Source organism: Anopheles ziemanni, chromosome 3, assembly GCF_943734765.1.
Source record: "Anopheles ziemanni chromosome 3, idAnoZiCoDA_A2_x.2, whole genome shotgun sequence".
In the NCBI taxonomy this organism is placed as follows: Eukaryota; Metazoa; Arthropoda; class Insecta; order Diptera; family Culicidae; genus Anopheles; species Anopheles ziemanni.
Window position 1 is genome coordinate 96,356,206 of NC_080706.1, and position 23,437 is coordinate 96,379,642.

General features: G+C 47.2%; 1 protein-coding gene across 1 annotated transcript in view; it reads right to left on the reverse strand.

The window, feature by feature from the left end:
• Positions 1-495: 495 nt before the first annotated feature.
• LOC131288101 (uncharacterized) overlaps positions 496-23,437 on the reverse strand; it is a 38,304-nt gene continuing 15,362 nt past the window's right edge. Inside the window, exons 3-4 of the mRNA XM_058317211.1 lie at positions 977-1,137; positions 496-627 (exon numbers count right to left, since the gene is read on the reverse strand). Of these exons, the coding sequence (XP_058173194.1) occupies positions 568-627; positions 977-1,137 (221 nt within the window). The 3' untranslated portion in view covers positions 496-567. The remainder of the gene's footprint in view (positions 628-976; positions 1,138-23,437) is intronic.

A 23,437-nucleotide genomic window follows, 5' to 3' on the forward strand; every position in this document is an offset into this window, starting at 1 on the left:
TTTTGACCCATTCGATTCTTCAGAGCGACGCTGCTGATGTCGCTTCATCGGCTGAGAGCCACTTTGCCTTTCCCTTCGGAATGGTTCCATCTCCATCAGTTTATATGTACAGAGTTTCTCGTGCCTATTTTTACATCTTACTTTCTTCTTCCATTTCTCGCCAACATTGTTTGTGTTCTGAGGACTTTCAATAGTGAATTGCATTTATTCGTTTTCTCTGCTGTTGTTACTCTTATTATTTTATTTTCAATTCTCATCTATCCCTCTTTTTCGCGTTCTCATTCTCTCTCTCTCTCTCTTTCTCTCTCTTTTTGCTTACTTACTTGTCATATTTCGCTAGTTTTGTTTCTCGACCGATTCGGGTTTTTTCGTTTCATTTCTGGTGGAATGTTGGGTGTTTGTTTGTTCGTGTGGTGAAAGTGTAACAATTTTTCACTTGGATCCGATGGATTTCGATTTTCTTCCTGTCGCTGTGTTGTTGTTTTTGCACTTGTTGTTGTCTTTGCTTTTGCCCTAGATTTAGAACTACATCACCGTTTGCGCCGGCATTTGACTGAACTGTACAACTTAACGGCCGCGAGCCCATCTCAACAAGGCGTCCGCTAAGACATCGAGATGAGCTTTTGTCTGTAAAAGGGAAGCAGAAATATTTTCTCGATTAGATGCGAGCAAGAGTTAGCAAGTAATAATATTGAATATGATGAGGAAGAACCGCTTTTTTTTTAATGCTTTACTCTTTTCAGTATGGTTTGACAAAATTTATATACACCTAATTTGAAGAGCTTATCGGTGTCATATTTTTCATACAAGGTGATGGATCGATATGATTAAGGGATTCATGGTGCACACGAGATCAAACTCAAACTGTACCTAATGGTAAACCACCAGGCGTCTCCATCGATCACGATACAATAATAGTGAACAACGCTCTAAGACACTACTACTAATGATTTGGGCTTGAGCTGGCTCTACTCACCGTCTTGTAGAACATACACGCTTGCCTGTCCTCGTCCTCACCCTCGGGACAGTCGATAAACCCGTCGCACAGCACGTGGTCGTCTATACATCGATACCGTCCCTGTCGGTCCGGCGTGGGACAAGCGAAACGCTCCATCCCATCCATGGCCGGTGGACACTCTGGAAGTGAAAGAGAGAAGTAAATGGTTTAGCTTTGGTATATGTTTCAGAATTAAAGTGAATATTTTTGGTAGAATTAATTTCAAAGAATTATTTTAAGAACTTTACTCAAAGGATATTTTTGAACAACGCTACTCAATCTGTTTATTTTTTTAAATGATTTCTCGATGCAACCAGACAACACGTATTACAAATCAGAATTGTAGCAAGAAGCAATAAAAAAATATCTTCGAAGACAACCACGAGCATTCGGCACGAATGGGTTGATTATTATGCAAATTGTTTCGAACGCCGTAAAAGACGCTCCGTGCAAAACCCGGGCGAGCCCGAGGCGGGTGCTCGGATTCAATTGTGCCTCTAAATGTGCCCGATCAGACGCGCAAGATAAGCAAACCGACTGTGGGCGGCCTCGAAAGGGGCACCGAACCCAGGCCCTGGGGGTGAGAACCGGAAGAAGGTGAGCCGGTGAGGCCGAGGGTTCTCCGAGACGGTTCATTCATTTGGCCGTCGTTGCTGAATGATGCCAACCGAAAAACCGAACCAGTATTTATGCCACGACGCGACGATTTTTCCGTTGGCAAAATTCCATTTTTATTCTCACAAAAAACAACAAGAGTTTTGCTACCAAGCAAGGGACTTTTCCGTGTGGAAAGGTGGTTGGTGGACACTGGGAAAAAGAAAGCAATATTCCCCGTCGTCTGATTGAATTGCAAGGAGACTGTTGCAAGTGGCTTGATTTATGTTGGAAACCGGTGGAAAACTAATCAGACAGTAGACAGAGGTTGTCATCGTACTAAAAAGAAGGGAAAATGAAACAACTCATCTTACGGTGTGTTTGACTATAATCAACATCAGTGAAGCCTACACATGGCTATACATATTAATTCGACTTTTCGCCAAAAGCCTTGGGCGAGTTTTCCGATTCAGCAATATCCAGCCGATCGGCACAAAACGATTGGACGTCCGCAGGCCAGCCGCTTTCCCCGAGGCTCGCCGCACGTGGAAAATTTATTTGCATATTTTATTGATATTTAAATATGAAAGTAATGAATACCGCCAAGCTTCCTTGTAGGTGGTACTGGGTTGTGCTGAAATGATCCACTCCTTCAGGGCGAGGCTTGATTTTGAGTGTTTGCATAATCGATGGCCTACGGCGTCAGTTTTCACTTTGGATCCTACGATTTTCCCTCGGTTCCATTGGACGTATCGGTTGCTGGCGTTGTGGTTGTTTACTTGCCCGGGTGTTCGTGTGCTTTTCAATTTGCTTCCGATCGTCTTAAATGAACCGAAGAGACAGCATCGGGACCGATGTCATCAAATCGGTCGACTCCACGTAGACCTCCGCCTTCGTCGTAAATCAGATTAAAAGCTTCCCCATACGGTCTGGGGAGGTGGGGGGAAACCGACCGGTCAAAGGGCGATTTATGGTGAGAAACATTTACAGTGACAAACAGCATATATCCCTGCCGGCCGCAATGGTCTTAGTGGACTATCCCGGTTGTCACATTGCGAGGGCGATACGGCGATAGTTTCTAATTTATCGTCCTCGAGAGGAAACTTTGTCCCCCATCAGTGGAAGTATCTTCGCATGATCTTCCCATCCCCTCCAAGGAAAACAGACTGTCTGCAATATGGTTTTCCAAGCCAGGAGGCTCCCAGATAGGGGGGAGGGTTTGGCCGAGCAGGCGGGAATTAAATGCTCAAAAGTTGCGAACCTCGAAAAAATGGAACACTTCCTGAACAAGAAACTCGTCGATGGATTGCAATGACAACTCTTTTCCATGTGTTGCTCTCCCCGGTTTGGCACATATTTTCTTAACACACACTCACACACACTAGTGTGGTGCATGTCCCAGTTCCGGGTGGCAGCGCCGAGCAGCGTGGCGTCGTCTACGATGCATCCATCTTCGCAGTCCATTTCACTTTTCGCCATTATGTCAGCAATGTTCGCTCCGGTGTACGTCGCCCCTGGGTTGAGGGCCATTTGGGACGCCATTTTTCCCACCAGCGTGTGTGTGTATATATCGGTCAGCTCGCCGAGGCCGGCCATCGTTGCGTCCTTCGTTCTGCACGGTTTTTCCGGAACTCCCACGAACTCCGATCGACGGACCGGCGAGCGTCCATTAAATGTATTAAGCTGGCACCGTTGATAGTTTCGGAGAAAACGAATTCATTTGCAGTCCCCGAAGCCAGGGGGGACGATTACCGCCATAAAGTGCCTGACGCTAGGCGTCACCGTCGTTTGGAACCGGGGCAATTAAAAGTCAGTCGATGTCGGACAGCAACAAACCGGAGCAGAACAAGGAAGGAGCGAAGAACAAAAGTTGCAACAATTACCAATTAAACCGCACCTTTTTTCAGATGCGCCCCACGGATTTTCCCCTGCATTCTAATGAATAGGGGGCTGGCTGGCAAGTGACTCGTTTCTTCGGGGAAACCGTCACCTGCCTGCTTTCCTGGTACTGCGTGGTTTTTTTTTCGTGGAGAAGCACTTTTCCTCTTCACTTCCAGGAAATGTACACCGCCTGCGACAGTTTCGAAATTCATGCGGGCTTGATGAGAGCTCGCATGGTGAGCTTTAAGACTCTTTTTTCCCCCCCATTCGAGATGTTTAATTTTTTTATCCCGATGTAATTTCTCTTCGTCTATTAAAAGCACCGTTGCACCACATCGTGTCCAACACAAAGAAAGCAAACTAATTGCATCATTTTCTATGAAGCGACGGGTTGGAAAGCGGGAGGTCGAGGTCGGGTGACATTCGAGAGTGAGTGTAGCGTTTAAAGTTCGCTTAGCTGCACTCGTCGACCCTATAGACCCTTCGACGGGGGGTTGTTGAATTCTACCTTCGAGGAATCGAGGGGATTCTGTGGAAAACCGCATCATACATTAATTAGCGTGTGGTGTTGGCGCTAATCAGCCACGTGCTGAAATTAGAGTGTGTATGTGTGTATAGGAGTGGTTGAGAAAATTTCCCATAAAACCACCATATTAACTTACACCGGAGTTTTTCGCGTAACACATTTTCTCACGTCAGTTTAATTAATCGCCAGAACCTTAGAAGGGATTTTTGCGTTTTCTCCGAAGTGTTTAGTGTCTTCGGTTGAAGATGTGCATTTGTATGATTGCTTGGATCAGTTAAATACGAGACAAGTGGGTTTTTTGTGCAAACATTCCATCAAAAGCAGGCGTTGGATAATGACGTCACATAATTTGGATGATTTAGGAGCTTAATGCCATAAATCAACGGGATCGGACCACATATTTGTGACATAGGTTCATGTCACCCGAAACCTGATACCGGACACAAGTCGCCCCAGACCGTTTGTGTGACGAGGGTCGCGTGTGTATGCTTTTGCATCCCCCCCGAAGTAAAAGTGCCCTGTTTTGCGAGGTAAAGAACGAAGAAAGGTGTGTCGATTGTTCGTCAAGCGACGGGCGAATGACGTCGAGCGTATTTTTAGGCCTTTCCCAGCAGGACGTGGGCTGCTAATGAAACTGATACGTCATCTAATTCGATGCGTCTGAGCGTAATTTCTTTTCGATCGCCACCAGTATGCGTTTGTGTGCGTGTTTGCTTGTCAAATCCAATAAAATCACTTGCGGGGTTTCTTTGTTTGAAGTGAACATTCGCCGAGGAAACTTTCTCGAATGACCAACGTAGCTTTTGGAGGCCGTCGGGAAAGATTCAAATTTCCCATTTGTTGCTAACCACTCAGTCATGATTGATCTATTCGGTTATGATGAGTTCTTTTTGCGCTCGGCAGTAATATTAATTGGGATGAGTAGGCAGAGATTGTGCTCCATCATAACGTCATAAAAACATTGATTTTGGATTTCGATACACATTGATACATAAATAGGATCATCTATTCAATTGGCGGTGGAGGCGCCCGGTGGCCGGCTTCAAATTAAATTCCGATGGAGGCGCCTGGTGTTTCAAGCAATCCGGTGATTGGTCGTGTGGAAAACTGCTGATAAAATACAACTTGACAAACCGTTTTCGGATTTCTCAAATCTGATAAATAATCTCACCTCAAACTTGCGGACGGAAAAACCATCGTGTCACTTGAACGAACTAAATTGTTTAGCGGCGGATGAAAAAACGCTGAGCTTCAATAAGCACTTTTATCAAAACTATGTCAATGGTATTATGATTTGTGGTTGCCAGGAAACATAACTCTGTGGGTGCACACTTCCCTGTTGCCATGTCAGCCGTGTTTGCTCGTTGCATCGAAGCGTTGCACACGAAGGACGGTGGAGTGAAGTGGAACTACCTCAACTTACAGCTGCCGGAGGATGAGAGTTGGAAATTCGGGACAAGAGTTCTTTTCGTACCATCGCTTCTTCTCACAAAACGAGCGGGATGGATAAACGATACCCGTTCCGAATCCGGCAGACTCCCACGGACCTTTTTTTTCCCGTAAAAAAAACTCGAACGCGTCACTGAAATTCTTTTCCCACGCACGGCAGCTCTTAATATCTCTCTCTCTTTCTCACTCCCGAGAGCGGACTCCGAACGTTCGATTTATCAGCTCCGTTACCCCGAAAACTTAAACCGTCGTGATGGAAACTCCACTGCGCCCAGTTGTCCAACGCTATCGTTCACGGGTGTGAAGCAGCGATATTTTGCAATATTTATGTGTGAATAAAAAATCTCCGAGACGCAAGGAGCAAACATTTGCAACGAACGGACCTTTCCCAAAGGGTCCGATGGTGATGGGAAGAGGAATGACTCGGGTGCGGGCGTGGGGTCTTGCTGCTTCTTTCGGAAAAGTTTGGCTCACAAACAACGATGATAAAATTGCACTGGGAATGTTCTTTAAATATACCGCCTCGTACTACCCACACATTGGGTTGGTGGGGAGAGGGGGGGGGGGGTGCTGGTGAAACGGCGTGAGAAAATAGAGACAGAAAAGCACACCGAGCGTAGGAGTACGGACTCCGATGGCAGGAAGCTGGGCGATGGGGATTATAAATCTGGGAAGAATTTTCCGCGTGCAATTCCGAAATCCAGGAAGTGGTACCTCGTTCCCCCATCCCCTCCTACGTCTCGTCCCCTCGTCGGAACACTCCGGTGGAAATATCGTGAGTCACCAATCGTAGCGTATAGCTTACTTTCTCATGTGAACTTCCCTTCTATTGCTTCTTTCAAAACAATACAAGGAAAAACAGGCGGCTACACCCCTCCCTTTCCTACACACTGGTTTGGTTTTCCCTGTCCTCCCCTTCCTCTTGAAAGGATCGTCTTTGCGACGATGTTTGTGTAGGCGATAGGATTTTGAATCAATAAGAAACGCTAGAAAACACGTACCAGAAACGTGCACTCACGATCCCGTTTTGGTTGTGTCTCACCCACACTCTTCGCCCTCACTGGGGAGCGAGGAAGGGTGGGAAAACTCAAGGGGAGGGGGCGGACTTCAAAGCACCAAAGTGTGCGGTTCGCAAAATATATATCGGTGCCAAGCGTCCGCACTTTTTCACTGCCCAGTGTGAGGGTGAGGAAGGGGGTGGAACGCAGCGTGGGACTTTCGGGCGGGGTGGGGGTGGCGCAAAAAGGGCGAGAAGCAAAAAAAAAACAAATCAAATGATACACCAACCACCCCAATTTGTCTGGACCGTGTGGCGCCACGACGAAGAGTCGGAGTTGATCTCTGCTTCTTCGGGTTCTGATAGCCGTGTCTGTGTGTATGTGTTGTTGGAGCTCCTTCAAATATCGTTCGCATTGGCATTGCATCCGGGATTTGTGCGAAAGGGATCGTCGTGGTTCGCGTTTTCCGCTTTTCCTCCCTCCGCTATTTCCTCGCCGGATTCGGTTGGCGTTTGGTTGTCGTCATCATCGCGGTCGTTTGTCGTCACCGTTTGTCGTCGTGGTGGAAGATATTCGATTCCTGGCTCTTTCTTTCCTTGCCTCCCTCCCCCTCCCCTCTCGTCACACGATTATTCCGTTCGATTCTGGATGGCGGATGGGTTTTCGGGTTTTCGGGTTTTTCGTGCGGTGGGCCGGGATTTTCATAAAATCTCAACCATCGCGACAACGCCACTACGTGTGTGTGTGTGCGTGTGCTTGTGGTAGTGTGTTTTTATGTTTACGTAACCCGTCGCTGCCGTTCGGTGTGCTGCCGCGATTTTTATGCCATTCTATTGCTGCATCGTTTCGTCATCGTTTCGTTGCATCCTTGCTTGGGAAAACGCATCACACGAGTGTGCACGCGCGTGTGTGTGTGAGTGAAGGTTGTTTTTCTTTGGCATTAGTTGTGGCAGCGAAGCCAGAAGCGACGCGGCAGGTGACGAAGGTGAGCCGGTCCGTCCCAACGACTCGAACCATCGTGGCGCCTCAAGTGAGATGTTTGAAGTTTTTCTTTTTTCCACTCCACTTCTCCCCCCCCCCCCCCTTCCCCCCTAGTTGCCTCGTTGTCGCCATCGGTTAGTTACCTTTTCGCACCGTCGCCGGCGTCGTAAAGATGTGTCGTAAAGTAGTGGCCACGATGTCAGGTGCTTTTCCGGGCGTTTCGGGAGGCTGCATCGAGAAGATTTGTTCCATTTTGTGGAAAACTCCACCGAACTCCACTGGGTGGAAAAGCCACCCACAACTTTTGCACATGATTTTTTTTTTTGTTGGGAAGTCAAAGACCTCGTGAGAATTTTTCTGGAGTAGCAAAACTAGCAGAGCAGCAATAGATTGCTATGATTTGCTAGGTTTAGTAATCGAAGAGAGAAAGAAAAATGACAAAGTGGAGTCTAAAAGATAAGAACCCTTTCTGGGAAAGTACTTTTGTAGTTGGTCTCTGCTTGAGCTGTACTCTATTTCCACATGTTGAGTTCATCTTCTAACAAAATAATTCAGATAAGAAAATTCCTCCAATAGATTCCAAATGTTTAACATCTTTTCCGCAAATCAACAATTATGAATCATCCCTCGCCAGAACGTACCCGCTTAAAGGTTTGCGAAAATACGTTCGACGGGTGGACAAAGAACGAGGAAAACAACCACCCACGAGTGTGGCGGATTGGAAAGTTGTTGTTTCACATGTTCGAACGAATGCGCAGCACGTCAGAAGAGTTTACAATAGGAAAGACGGGCAAAAGATGATAGCGTTGCGTATGACGTTTTGTTCTATTTTACGGAAGAAGCATGAAAATACGTCTCCGTACGAAGAATGGGACGAATTACGCGTTTAGTTTGTTAGTGTATTGATTGTTGTGGTTTGAAAATTGAACCAGAGATAACAACTTCTCTGAATCATTTTAAAGATTTAATGATTAGTTAGTTTGTTTTAATAATATTAACAAACTTTTTACCATAAAATGTAAGAAAAACTTCAACGCTTCTCTGAAGAAATTCTTCGTTATATGTTTTAGGCACCACACTTACTGATTTTTAACATGACGCAAGGACAGTTGTAATCTAATCAAGATTTATTCAAACAATTGACAAGTTTGTAAAGACTGTGAATTTTCACTAGTTTTTCCTGTGTATTTTGTGTAGAACAAAAAACACGCCAGCCGACTATGGACCATTTTTGTGGGAAAATAGAATACTCATATTTCCCCACCCTCCACATCTAAACCCCGAGACAACAATGTGTTTACTTTGAGTGGGATGAATCGATGTTGTTGTTGTTGTTTGTCTGCGTGCAAGAATTTATCGGTTCGAGTTTTGTTACTGCATCGCGTGGTGGACTTGTTTTTCCCGCTTCCTGCGCTTCAAACGCAACGAGCGCATCCTGTTTGGTTGTGTCCCCCCCCTCTGTGGGAGAAAGTTTTCCCAACCGAACAAACAACCGCGCGGTCCGGTTTGGTCAGCACGTTTCAACAGGATGCAGTTGTGTGATGCATTTGCGCTCGTAAATCATGTACGGTGGAAAGGTGGAAAATGTCTGCGTACTTCGCCGTTCGCATGGTAACTACGCCCAATTTTCCCACATCCAGCCTAGAGCAAAAATGTGAAGCAACGTACACCTGGCGAGAAAAGAAGAAAAAGGAAAACCCCGGTCCACCCGGAACCGGAGGAGAAAAGCTCGGTGGGAAATCCTTCCCGGAAGTGGAACTCGATACCGATCCGGGGAGGGGGCACCCAAAAGCCATTCCGGGGTTTGCCAATTTTCGCCTCCCACACGCAATTCCGTGACAAACGGCGTCACGAGCTTCATCACCATTTCCCCCATGCAGGAGCTTTTCCGACCGGCGTATGTGTGTGTGTTTATTTGTGTGCGTGTGTCGTTGGATTTTGGGATGCTCGTGTCGTCCGCAAACGGCTTCCTAGCACGCGTCATCGCCAGAGCGTGAGGATGCCCTGATCTCGTTCGGTTCGTCGGTTGTCGCCTTTTTTCCGAACCCGAACCGTAGTAACAATTTTTCCGTTTGATGAAACGATTTTCCTGCCATGCTCTCGCACCATTCGCCACTCGAGGCGCACCGATGCGCACCGCGATGGAAGGATGGCGTAACAGCCCTGGATATGCTCAGCCTCACACGCACCCTCCTCTCCCACCTAATTTCCCCCCCGGTTTAGGGGAAAAAAAAACCGTGCGACACGTGGCTCTCGGGAGGAAAATAGGCAGGTACGTACACCACAACGATCCGGTGCCCCCGGTCCATATATTTGTTCTGCCGATAAATTTTCATCCCACACCGAAGGTCAAGTGTCACTCCGTGAAACGATGGATCGTCCGGAATGAAGCAAAAGCTAACGACATTTTTGCACGGAGGACCACCACCGGAGTTGGAGTTTTCCCCACTTTCCCAGTTGGACATTTCGATGTCCCGTGGTGTGCGGGTTTGGAGATGGGTTTCGGAATGCGATTTGATTTATGTTTTACTTGTGCATCGTGATGCGTTTTTGTTCAGCGCAAATGAAAATTAATATCGTTCGACGGAAAAGCGCCCTCTCAACCCGAAGTGGTAGAATAAACGGACGTTTCAACCCAGGTGTCGTTCGATCGTGTCTCAGCTGAAGAAGGAATGGACCACTTTCGTTCCCTTGGACGAAGGAAAAGTGGAAACTCTCCGACAGCCAAGGAATAGGTGTGTTCCGTTTTTCTCAACTCGAAACGTGAAGGAAACGAAGCTTCACCATGCTGAGCTTAGGGCGAACTCCAAGGACCTTTCGGGATGCACTTATTGGATCGATCGAAGTGATGGGGGGTGGTTTTCAAATGGAACGACACGGTTTTCCGGGCCCAAGCTTCAAGACTCCTCTTATAGGAAGGATAAAACGGGATCAATGGAACGATTTGCATAAAGGGTTGCCATCCAGACAAATTGATTTCTGATACTACTTTTCCCTCCCACAAGGGGGGACAAGTAAGAGGTTAGGGGATAATTCTTTGTGGAGCATATTGATCCAGCGTTCGCAAAGGGAAGCGTATCTTGCAAGACGATCCATATTTGCAGCAAAATGCTTGCAATTTGTGGAGCATTTAGGTTTGTTTTCCTACACGCAAACTGTTATGTGCGCTTTCCCGAGCATGGATGTTTTCCACAAAACAGCTCCTGTTGTTCGAAGGGATGTTTTTCTTAAGAAAGCCCTCATGGAAAAGGAAAATCCGGGAGGGTGCGGTGGAGCATCATCAGAGGAACATTTTAGCCGATGGCTCAGTGGGAGTCCATTAACCGTCGGGTGCCTCATTAACTTTCCTCCGAGGCAGGCAGCAGACTTCGGGCCACCGGGTCTCCGGTAAACAGAGGGACGTCCCACTCTCTTCGGGCCATTAGCCAGCCCGGTCGGAAAAGTCGCTCGGAGTCCCACAGCGGTACTCCTAGCGTCGGGGGAGTATTTTTCGTTCTTCTACTTCGTTTTTTTTTTCTTTCGAGAAAGAAGGTTGTCAACCGGAATGCAACACCCACACGCGGACGGCGGAAAAACGCTAGACAGTGCCGGTTCCCAAGTGCCGAACTTTGGAGTTAATCGACCGAATCGTGGTCGCCGTTTTTTTTTTCTAACAACACCCATTGGATCGGGGTCAAATTTGCGTAAAATCTCAAAGACATTTCCCCTCTCATCCCGGCGAGCGCCGGAGCCCCCCCGAAGTATTGTGCAAAGGTCCCTTTTTCCACGGTTTTCCGTCGATCCCTTTGTGTCCCAACGCTAAGCTCGCACGGCGTTGGGATGGGATTAAAATAGGCGGTCTCCCCCCCCCAGGGAATCCCATTGCGCTCTAAACAGTGGAGAAGGAAGGGAAGGAAGGAGGGGGGGGGGTAGCGATGTAGTATTTGCACAATGTAAAGTTGACTTTTTCCGAACCGAAGCAAAACCCCGCTTTTGGCAAGTGCCTGCAATCTCCGCTCGAAGCGCGAACTACCTTTTTCGGGGCGTTCTCAAACTCAATGAGGGATGGCGTCGAAGAAGGTCCCGGGGTTTTTCTTGTGTGTGTGTGTGTCGGTGTGCGTGATTTTCATTTAACCGGCAAAACCAACAATCTCTCGTCGACCGAAAGGAAATCAATTGAGCTTAAATTCCGGGAACTTTCCCGGCCCAAGATTGTAATGGGGTTTTGCAGGTTCGGGTTGTCTTCTGTTGTACGAATTTCGTTCGTTTTCGGTTACAAAAGAAGAAGAAGATGGGTGGGGTTCGAAGGGTTGAAATAATTTTATCGTTTACAATTTTCTCTAACGAGGTGCTTCATCATTTACAAACACGAAGAGGAAAGGCCATATTGCAATAATAAGTCTGAAGAAAACTGTCGGATTTTATTCATAACTTAGGACTAAACTAAATAAACTTTTGCTTGCTAAGAAAAGTATTTAAACAGAATTTTGCAACATGAAATACGTAACCAAAAAGCTTTTGAAACCGAAAAAACATATATCTGAACTGCAATTGTATTACTTCGGACACGTATACATGTTAAGTCTTAAAATAAACACCATAAAGGTAACAACTATTTTGTAGATTTCCCACCTGAATTTATGAAGATGATTTTCTTTGCCTTTCTAGAATGTTTTCGTCTCGAATAAATTCCTTCTCCAAGCTTGGTTGTTTCAAACTCGGAATGGAAATATTGTCTCTTTGCTCACTCCACCAAACAATTAAACATTTTACGCGTGTATTTGTGTGTGATGATAAAAAACGTTCCCTTCCCTTCCTGAAAGTTAGAGAACATAAAACTAAACACAAACGGATATAAACTCACTTTGTACCGAAGGGAAAGGGAAAAACCGAACGGAAGGACTCGCGGCCCTCTTTAATTCTTGCTGAAGTCCAGGGAGGCGGTGTCGGCGGAAGGGTGGTGGGATCTCGTTTGTATATGATTCTATTTTCGGCCCGGTCCCGCTGAATAAAGCATTAAACTGTAAAAGCGAAAGCATTGATTGTTCCGGCTCTCAAAGCAACAAACACACTACGAAACGGAACGATTTCTCGGGCCACTTTGCGGCCATAATTCGCATTACCCTCTGTTTCGCTGTGTGTGTGTGCCCGGTTGGTGTGTAGCACACCAGGCCCCCGAAGCTCGCGGCGCAGTTGTCGGGAAAATTATTGGCTTGTTTTGGTCGTGCCTGCATCGCGTTCGCGTTGTTTACCGGTTGGAACGCGAACGGTTTCGATTTTGATTCTCTATCGGGAAAATCGTAGGAAAGAAGAACGAACCGCCGGGTGGAGATAAGTGGGGAAAGGAGGAGGGTGGCGTTTTTGTGGGAAATGGTCGATGGTTATTTTTACCACCATTTTGCTGCCCTCGATGTTGGTTTTCTTTTTCCACTCTCTCTCTCTCTCCCGCTCGAACGAAGGCCCGTTCGGTGAAATTCACTTCGTTCATAATTTAATGTCTTAACCCTCGAACGCTACTCGAAGTCGAACCAAGCTAAACGCTAGTTGACCGTGGCCATGTTGCCAGTAGAAACTATACCCCAACACTAACAATTTATGGTTTTCATGAAACCAAAAGGAAACCACGAGCTTGAGAGGCTAAAACAGTTCAAGTTGTTCCAAACTTCATTAACACCATTTATAACATGAGTTTCTAATTTTAAATCTTTGAACTTTTTCTGTTTTAGTTTTAGTATAAGTTTTCTTAGATAGTTTATCGGTTCCGCGTGCATTTATTAGTCCTGAGGGATTACAATTCGAAACACTGTTCCATTGAAAAGGGATTCAAAATGTAAAACAAAAATTCAAATGAAAGGAGGAGATAGGTTTCGATCGATGTTGTAACACTGTAAGTTAAAAATAGCTTGTTAGAGAAGGGAATTGGGTAGCCACAGTTATTGGAAATCATCAGCGATCCTGACGCTGTTTTCCATTCTCAATAATCCAATGGTTTTCCCCGGGAGGGTTTGTTTTTATTTGCTATACGAGTCTGTTCTCCAAATGTTTCGTTTGTTTTGCACATTTACACCCTCACAGAGAGAAGGTGCTACATGTATCATTCTTACTAGCGTCCCGAGTGGCATTGACTACTTTTTCTTAACGATTTAACGTTGCCTTCTGCGTTCCTTTTGGGTTTGGACGCCAAAGGTGAGTTGCATTTATTATCCACCGCACAAAACGCGACCCAAGCGAGGCAGAGGCTCGCATTCCGCGTTCGCACTTACGCTCTAGGTTAAGGACTCCGGGTGCGACGTCGATTGGTGTCGACGGGTGATGACTGTGGATTCGGATTTCCTTTTTATAGCACAAAAAAACAGGCCGGCGCTTCTTCCGAACCCGGCGGAGCTTAAGAAACAAGAATGAATAAATAATCATGCGGGCTGAAGGAAAGGGGGAGGAGGGGGTGTGCGTTTGTGCCGAGCCCGTGGTTCGGGTTTGGTTCTTTCCCACGTCGTGCCCTCCCAAGCGAACCCTTGGCTGCTGACGTCAGCAAAAGGCAGACTCCTCACTCAAGTGTGCTAGAGCGAACAAAAAAAGTCTCACATTTTCGCAAAAGGCAACGGAAAAACGATTCCGTTCGTCTGTGTTTCGAAATTTACAGCACCCCCCGGTGCCGGCCCGCCGCGGGAAGGGGGGTTGGAAAAGTCTTGGGAAAACAAAGAAAAAGTGAACGGGGTTTTCTCGCAGGGCCGAACAAAACGGAGCGAAAGCTTTCCATCCGAATGTCTTGGCTCGCGTGAAACCCTCCGCTTGGGGGGGAGGCCAATTTTCCGCATGGGATTAATTTGGAGCGCCCAAGTCCAAGCCCTTCCCCGGGTCGTCGCGGTTGGACGGATCGGGTCGGAAGAGATTGAACACATCTTCACCAGCGCCACCGTTTTTCTTCGGCGCTTAATGTGTGTGCAGCGTGTGCTAAATATATCTTCGTCCCGAGCGCGGTTGGGCGGAAAATGCTGACGGTAAAGTTTAATTAGAGTGCGGCAAGGTCACGAGAGTTGCTTCGCGGCACAACGCCACCCTTCCCACCCCCCAACGTTCACGGGCAACAAGTGTTTCGTGGGGAAAGTTTTCTTTCCACTCCACCCTTCATTTCCGTTAACTCTTTCCTCCCTTTCCGCTCCCCCCAGTGCGGCGTGAACTGCTTTTCCAACCTTTTCCGAAAGCTCGCGTGTCCCGTGGCCCGGCGAAACGTGTTAAGAAGTCCGGGGCCGTTTTTCCGCGCTTTACGTCATACGCTCACACGGTAGGGTGGTTTTTCCTTTTCTCCTCTCCCCCCCCCCGCCCTCTTTCATGCTACTCTAGTTTAGCATATTTTCCCAACGAAAGGGGTGGGAGTGGAAAATAACATTACGGAAAGGATAAGAGCAATCGGCGGTTTGCGAGTTGGAGTTGTTCGGTCAGCTTTTCGCTCATTTTCAAATTACCATAAAACCGAACGATAAGATTTGACCGGAGGGATGGGAGGGAGGGAAAAGCCCGACGTCCAGTGCACAAAGTGCCGAAGGTTTATGCCCGTCCATTGTTGTGTTGCCGTTGCGACACACCGTTTAAGCCGGCTCGTAAAGATTGTGGACGACGTTGTTTAAAGGGTACTTTGTTTTTTCCTAAAAGTGGTTTTTATTGTTGCTTTAATTAGGATTTCTTTTCGCTCCGGGTTTTTTTTCCATTCCTGAAATAAATTCACTCTTTTTTAGAAAACTGCAAGTGGCTGCCAGCTACCTTAATTACTCCTATCAAAATACTTCTGCCGAATAGTGGTTCATCCTTCTAAGCACTTCTAAGCTAAGTTGCAAAAGCTTTTACCGACAAATTCGATAAACAAACATTAAAAGCTGACCAGTAGAGACACGACGAGAAGAAGAACGGGTTTCGGTGTGTGCATTGCGGTATATATGCACCCATTTTCCCACGAGAACGCCATGGTGTCTGGTGTTGGACCGTGCATCATTTAAATCGAGAACACCTCCCGCCCCAAAAACCGTTCCAACCTTCGGCTAATGGATCGACAACTTTGGTGTCGAATTGTGAAGGATCGTTTTTTCTCTTTCCACCCTCCCCCTCCCTGCAATGCACCGAATGCAATCAGCAGTGCACTCTCTGTTTGCTGCTGAATGAAACTAAAAGTTTCCGCGCGGAGAGAGGGGAAAGTTTCGCCAACGGAAACATTTCACACCGGAACGCGGAGGCAAGCGTGTGAAACGATTTCCCAACCCTTGGGCCGGGGGAAAGTGAAAACACGGTTTTGGAAACTGTTAATGTATTTTTAATTAAATTTTGAACTAGTTGTTCGCGGCGTGGAGAGTAGGAATGGGCGAAAAACAAATGGCAAAGAGGTGAACGTGCAAGGGCGTGCATTGTATCACGCGAGGATGCCGTCGCCTGACAGGACGTTTGGTGCAATCTTGGCCATGAAACATAAATGCATTTTCAAAAAATCTTTTAATCAACGTAAACTGGATCAAATGAAATTCAAACAAACATGACCCTTTCCATTTTCACCTTCAGTTTTTTTTTTGTTATCCAAACTAATATCATTCATACAATAGTTATGCATAAATAATGCCCCAGTGGTTGCCACACACCGAATGCTTCCGGGAAATAGGAAACGAAGCGACATAAATAGCCCATTGTGCCGCGCGGATCATAAATAGCTGCCATCATCTCTTATTATTTCCTCTCTGATGAACTCAGTTAATGGCGTTAGCGATGGCATTTGCGTGGAATTTTTATTATCTTGTTCATCTACTCATGAGAGATTGCGCAAACGGGTTTGTGGAAAATGTTATGCAAAAACTCTATAATGAGCGATAAAATGGAACCGTTGTAAAGCAAGAAAATGCATTTTCACGTTTCATAATCACTTTCTGGCGGGTGGAAGCGGATGCATCGCCGTCGCAAAGACAATTCAATCGATGGAAAATCCAGCAGAAAAGAGGTAACAAAAAGGTAGTTTCAGTAAGGGAAGTGTTCAATCGACTGCCTTTTGCATATCGATACCGATTTTTATCGCGTTCGGTAATAACTTTGTGGGAGCGTAGTAAAACCCGAGCGGGTTCATCGCAATCAATTCCTCCACAACAGAAAAGGGAGGAAAACAATCGACGATGAATCGGTCTTTGAGATCAATACTAGGGTTTTTCTCTCCCCACCACACCAATATATGTGCTGTGGCACAATTTCGAGCAAACTCCGGTAAATAACCCGAACGGACCGGCGTCCCGCTGTGGCGCACTTGTGTCCCGGTGACGTTGTTTCCCGTCACCAGCGTCGTCGTCGGTCGTCGTCGTCGGTCTGGCTTAACGAGCGCCGAACGTCGAAGTTATTTTTAGTTCAAACAATTTTCCACCCACCCACCCCAATCCGTCCGCGGGGGTCAAACTGCACGCTCCGAAAGTAACGGAACACCCCCTTCGATAGAGGGGGGAGGTAGTGGGTTAGGAGGGGGGGGGGGGGGGGCGCGGTCGGGCGTGAGAAACTCCGGTGCGATAAAACGAACGGCGCCCAACAGACCGAACCGTAGCTTCCTGACCACGACCAAAAAATAAAAAAAAAGGATGCGTACGGTGGGAATCGAGGGGAGTGGTGCACGAGGAGTGCAGGTTTGGCCCACACACACACACACACCCAGCCCAAACCTTCACAAAATGCACTGATTTATGGGCTGGACATTATCGAGAGGTTTATTGTATTTCGCGCAAAACGCAACCGGCGTTCCGTCGCGTTCCTTTCGAACAATACTCAACACTTCGTGAAATGGAGCACTCTCTCTCTCTCTCTCTCTGTTCGAGGAGCCGGGAAATTTCACAAACAAGATTTGTTTATAATTTACGGAGCCAGTAGAGTAAAACACGATACACGGTGGGTTTAACCGAACAAAATTATTTAACACAATGTAGTAAGAGCTAAATGTTTAATTTGTGTGTTGTAAGGATGGAATAGCTGTTAGACCCAAAGTGTGCTATAAGAACCACGGGATAAACGGGGCCCTCCAGACATTTCCATTGCTCTAAATATTTCTATACCTATGGGCAAAATTGGACTTAGTTTTTACAACAGCTTGCAATCCTTTATACATATTTTCAGCATATAGTCTCCATGATTTTTGATAGGTGTAAATTCTACGCATCTTTTCGTTACTATCCATAACTTCACCACATTATCTTATAGTAAATATTAATTCAAAGAATCGAAAAGAAGTTAATAAACTCAACAATATAATGTGGTAGGTAACTTACATTTCCTTATTTTATGGAATCAGATATTTGATCTTAATTATTTGAAAATAAGTACGCTGAATTAAGCAATCTGAACAAGTTAATAAAATTCCTTTCGTTCATCTTAATTATGACCTCCACATCCAAAACCGACCAGATCTATTGAAAACTAATCTTTTCTCCTTACTAATCCTTTTCTACAATAAATGTAATGTTTTTCTTTTTTTAAATAAATGCAAATGTAGATTACTGCTCACAGATGTTTTTAAAGTGTGCTAAATCGCAATAGGGGTTTTTAAATCGTTCTTGAAATGTAAAATGTTTTTTATCAATTTTAAAAGCGATGACTAAAATAATGTAAAAAGGTAACAAAAAATGGACCATAAATTGGGAGCATTTTAAGTCAAACGGACATGATTAGATGAGAAAAAATATTCATGAAAACATATTCTGGCAAGGTTTTGGGTGAAAACTAACAATGGTTAAGCAATATCAAAATACAGCTGTACCAACTTTAATCCGCCTCTGGCTTCAGTTGTGATTTAGTAAAAAGTAAAGTATGGATAGGGCACCAATCCGTTGGAAGAATGTGTATTCGAATCCCCTCTGTTCATGTTTGCGATACTGAAAGCTGGCTTAAGTACTGAACATTATCCCGTGGAAAGAGACCTCTTCAGAAGAGAAACATGCAGGTTTTACGGTCCCTGAGGAGACTCCTAGAGTGCCATTTAGGGACCACGGGATGCCGGCGAGGTGCATCCTGCACGTATCCTTCAACGAACGAGAAGTGGTTTCGCAAAGGGAAGAGTTCGTTTACGAATGGTTTGCATATAGAGATTGCAGCTTTGGTGGGGAGGGGAACGTCACCAACGTACGGGAGTGGGGTGACAGATAAGTCGTTCTAGTTTTGAATTAAATTTTAAACCCACCCCGGAATTGGGTTAGCAGTGTTCGTGTTCAGTGTTCAGTGTTTCCGAGTGGAGTGTGACCTTTATGAAACAGTCTTCGGTGAAACCTCAGCTCACGAGCACGAGCGTCGGTACCAGCATCCCGAGTAAGCCAATAAAGCCCACTAAGCCGATGAAAAGAAGCCAGCAGTCAGGAGGGTGACGAGCTGACTCGGTTCAGATTCAATTTAAAGGACTCGCTCGATGCAATCCGGTCGCATTTTACGGAAGGAAAAATTTCCCTGCAACGGAATGCAAACACTCTGGAGTGTGAGTGTACGTGCATCCGGTACCAGGACAAACACACACACACACACACACACACTCGACCTTCGGCGCGTGGTTGGCCGGTTTACTTATGACATTTTGTCAACCCAGGCTGAGGCCGGGAAGCTAGGATCGTCGCATGTTTTCAGTGCGTGTGAAAGCTCATGGCGCCAGGACTTCAGGAGCGGTTAGGAGAGTCGGTAGTGATGTCTGTTTACTTTGGGCATCGGCACACTTTGCATGCACTGGCTGCACCGGAAAGGGGTAGAACTCTTCAAGCTGTCCGTATCATGTGTAGACTTCAAACAAGCGATTTGCCAAAGGATTTATTATTAGATGAAGTTTGCGCATCGAAAACTATTTCTCTCGGAGATTTCCCTTCCAGAATGTCGGAGTGTAACCAAAGTGCAGTGTTTGTGCAAACATACGCTTTGCAAAACTAGTGATGGGTAAATTTGACAGAAAACCGGAACCGCTTCCGAATGACTCCACCAATTTCGGAAGCGGGTCCGTAAGGTAGGTGCAATACTTCGGGCTCGGTGCATTCAACTCGGCTAGTTGGAGCGTGATCGGAGAGGCTCTTCACAACAAGCAGACACCCGACTTCTTGATGCGGATCCTCCGAAGTTACTTCGAAAACAGAGTGCTCCATTACGCCACTGATACGGGGACCAGATCGCGCGCAGTCACAGCTGGGGTGCCACAGGGCTCGATATTGGGTCCGACGCTGTGGAACGCAATGTACGACGGTGTGCTGGACGTGGAGCTGCCAGCGGGATCATCCATCGTGGGATTTGCCGACGACCTTGTGCTGACCGTCGCTGGTCGCACACCAGAGGAAGCAGCCAATGAAGCTAGTCGTGCTATCACCTCGGTGCAGCGGTGGATACAGGATCACTCGTTATCACTGGCGGTTGACAAGACCGAGATTGTGATGGTGAGTAGCCTGCGGCGTGGACATCCGCGCATTCCTGTTCGTGTCGGGGACGTCGTCATCAGTTCGCAGCGCAGTATTCGATACCTGGGAGTCAAGATCGAGGACCATCTCCTGTGGACACCGCATATTATACACGTCACGGAGAAAGCCACCAAAGTGAACAGGGTTCTTCAGTATCTACTGAAAAACCACGGAGGCCCATCTAGTACCCGAAGGCGAACATTGGCGAGCGTTGCTTCCTCCATAATGCGGTATGCGGCGCCAGCTTGGTACTCAGCGCTGAATATCCAAAGTAACCGCAGATTATTAAACCGTGTGGACCGCATGTCAACTAAGATGGTCGCTAGCTGTTTCCGGAGTGTGAGGTATGAGGTTGCCAGCGTTGTAGCAAGCATGCCACCTATATGCTTGTTGATCGACGAGGACCACCGGTGCTACGAAGCCAGAAGTCAAACAGGAAGAGCGGCAAAAGATATACGAAAGGAGCAACGAACTGTCACATACTCGAGGTGGCAACTTGAGTGGGATGACATCGCCATGCAGACGTCAGCTAGCCGGTTCGTAAAGTGGGCGCATCGTCTTCTACCCGAAATAGAGCCATGGGCAACCCGGAGTCATGGGCTGGTTAACTTTCACCTGTCCCAGGTACTCACGGGTCACGGATTCTTTCACGAATTTTTGTTCGTGAAGGGGTTTGCTCAATCCCCGGACTGCATCAGGTGTACAGGGGTCGTCGAATCGGCAGAGCACGTGCTATTCGAATGCCCAAGGTTTGACGAGGTTCGCAACCGTTTGCTGTGTGGGTTCGGGTTGATCCCCGTCTCAGCGGACAACCTGCAAGCGTATATGCTTCATAGTCGCGAGTCGTGGAATCGTGTCGCAACAGCAGCTTCGGAAATAACCAGGGTGCTACAGCACGAATGGCGAGTCGAGCAGCAACAACGAGCTACTGCAGCAGCAGCAGCGACAAGAGGAGACGCAGCGGAAGCGGCGGGGAGACGGGGACAGAGTCGGCCCAGGCGGATTGGGGGCATCCCGAGACATCGACCGGCTCTGGCTGCCCGGCTTCATGCAATGGCGCCTAATGCAAGAGTAGCCTGGAACAGAGAACATCGGAATCTACTCCAACGTATGAGGCGGCTGCGGAACAGGACGGTCCGACGAAGAAACCATGAAGTGCTCGAGCGTAGAAACGAGGCGATGCTACGCGTGCTCGAGGCGGTCAATGAGCAGGAGCTGGAGGATGCCAGACGCGACCTCGCTACTGCAAATGCTCAGCTAGTGCCACCACAACCGGCGCAGAGGAACCGCTCGCGACGACGCAACCATGTGAGGCGTCAACCTGAACAGGTCCTTCCTCCAACTCCGAGATAAGTCGGGAGGGAAAATGCTGGGAGCTTCCAGCGAGTGCTTCGGGAAGGTTTTTAGGGGGTAGTAAACGGGAGTAATTCAATTGGTGGGCAACCATGTCAATTGTATCCCGTTTGAGTCCATCGTCGAGAGCAGGATAACTTTGGTCTGTTGATCCAAAGGTTGTCTAGAAGCCTCTCGGCGACATTCGCTTTCCCCCTTCAGGGGATCGTCGCGTGCCACAACGTCCGTAAAAGGAGATTTTTGTCCTTCCGAAACCCTCCCATCCTAGCTCTACCTTATTGGTGCACATGCGGGATGGGGACAAAGGGTCAGAGAGGTCGCCTTAGAGGTCGATCATATAAAAAAAAAAAATACTTCGGGCTCGGAGCCGTCCGGAGCCGGAGCTGTCGGAGGATTCCGGATGACTCCGGACGGCTCTGGACGGAATCGTAGGTTTTACTAAGCGATTCCGATCGGAAGCGGTTCCGGGCGGTGGGTGCGGTTCCGAGAACTCATCACTACTTCCGACGAATAATTGAAAACGGACCCATCGTAGTTGACCATTCATATATTCCACGGTCTGCAAAACGAAGTTTGGTTTTAACAAAATGTCAAACTGTGGATAAACCCTCTGCGCTAATGAACTAATTAGTGGTGGCTACGTCCAGCCCTTATTTAGCCACACTTTTGCAAAATTTCATTAACAATCACCGTCGAAACTAAGTGGGAGTAGGGGAAGGGGGAGGTAGAACTACTTTCGGTCGAATTTTCATCGTGGTGAGTTTCCGTGGTGTATCAGTTTCGCCCGGGAATATCATACACACAGTTGGGAACGAACTAACGTCATTCGAAGGACGACCGAGAGTTGTTTCGCACTGGGGATGGAAACGCAAGTAAAAACATCATTTCATGTGAGGGGGAGTGGGTGGGGAAGGGGGGAGGGGTAGGGCGAAAATGCACGCAGGGTAATAAATTATTCATCAAGTTGCTCATTTATCACTCGCTGACCAGGCCGAGCTGACACGCCAGCATGATTGACTGACATACACGCAGTGAAAATGTTCTAATCTAGTCCAGTATTTTCCCTTCCCCTCCCCCCTCCACCCCGCCCCCTCACCGGGATTGACTGACATCCAGTGTGTACGTGCTGCTGCTGGAAAAAGGGCCGAGCGTTCGAGGTTCGTGACCATATCATCGCCCACCAACCAAACGGATGAACCAAACGGATGACGATCCACCCGGACGACGCCACGTTTGGAGGTGTTGGTTCCGACGCGAATGCAGCACGTATGTTCGCTGGGCATGGGCATCTTCGGGAAAAGGGCACATTAATACGATTAGTGTATGATAATACCCCATTATCCTCGCCACCGCATGCATGCCTCCGAACGGCGGGGGGGCTTTTTTTGCAATTTGTTTCCCCCTTTCGGACAAACACGTATCAGTTTTTCCGACTTACAAACCACCTTACTTTGGTGTCTTGTATTATTGGGTTTAGTATGCAGTCATACTCCTTTCCTTTTTGACTACTCTTAAAAGAATAACCTTGAAAACTTGCACCATATCACAACAGACTTTTTGTGTTTGAAGGCGTGTGTGTGTTGTGTTCAAATCCTTCTGAAGCAGACTATGTCAACTAAAGTTTGATTATGTTAGGAAAGCTGTGAGCGAGTAGAACAAACTTTTCGAAAGCCTTTCCATGAGGCTCAGTAGTTTAAGGGAAATTGCATACCCCACTTCGACCGGATATTCCCAAGCCCGTCTTGCATCCCCGTGGTGATGAATTGCCTTGCGCCGTCGTCGTCGTCGTCGAAGCTGGCCAACTTTTCCCGTTAAGGTGTAATATCTACGAAAGCACATCGATGTTGCCTTTCCGTTGCAGGCTTTCGGTGAAATTAAAAAAGGGTACAACAAGTGACATCCGTTCGTTCGTCCGTTCATCCGAGGAAGGTGAGTCAAAAGTGGGGAGGGTGGGAATGTGGAGGGAAGCTGTAGTGGGAGATATTAAATTACGAAATAAGAAACCCCGTTTCCGAAAAAACGGTAACGGGATTGCGTGTGGCGACATTTAAACGGCACATTTTCCACGGCGATGGAGTGGGCCGGTGGGGGGGAGGATAGGAGGGAGGGGGGGGGGTAGTGCGAGGCCGATATTGCTATTATTGTGGCACAGCCCCGGCAGATAAAGGGCGGGTGAACTTTGGCAAATTACCGGCTTCGTAGGATTGGAAAAGTTTTTGATACTGGTCGGGTTTTTCCATCCAGCGAGAGAAGG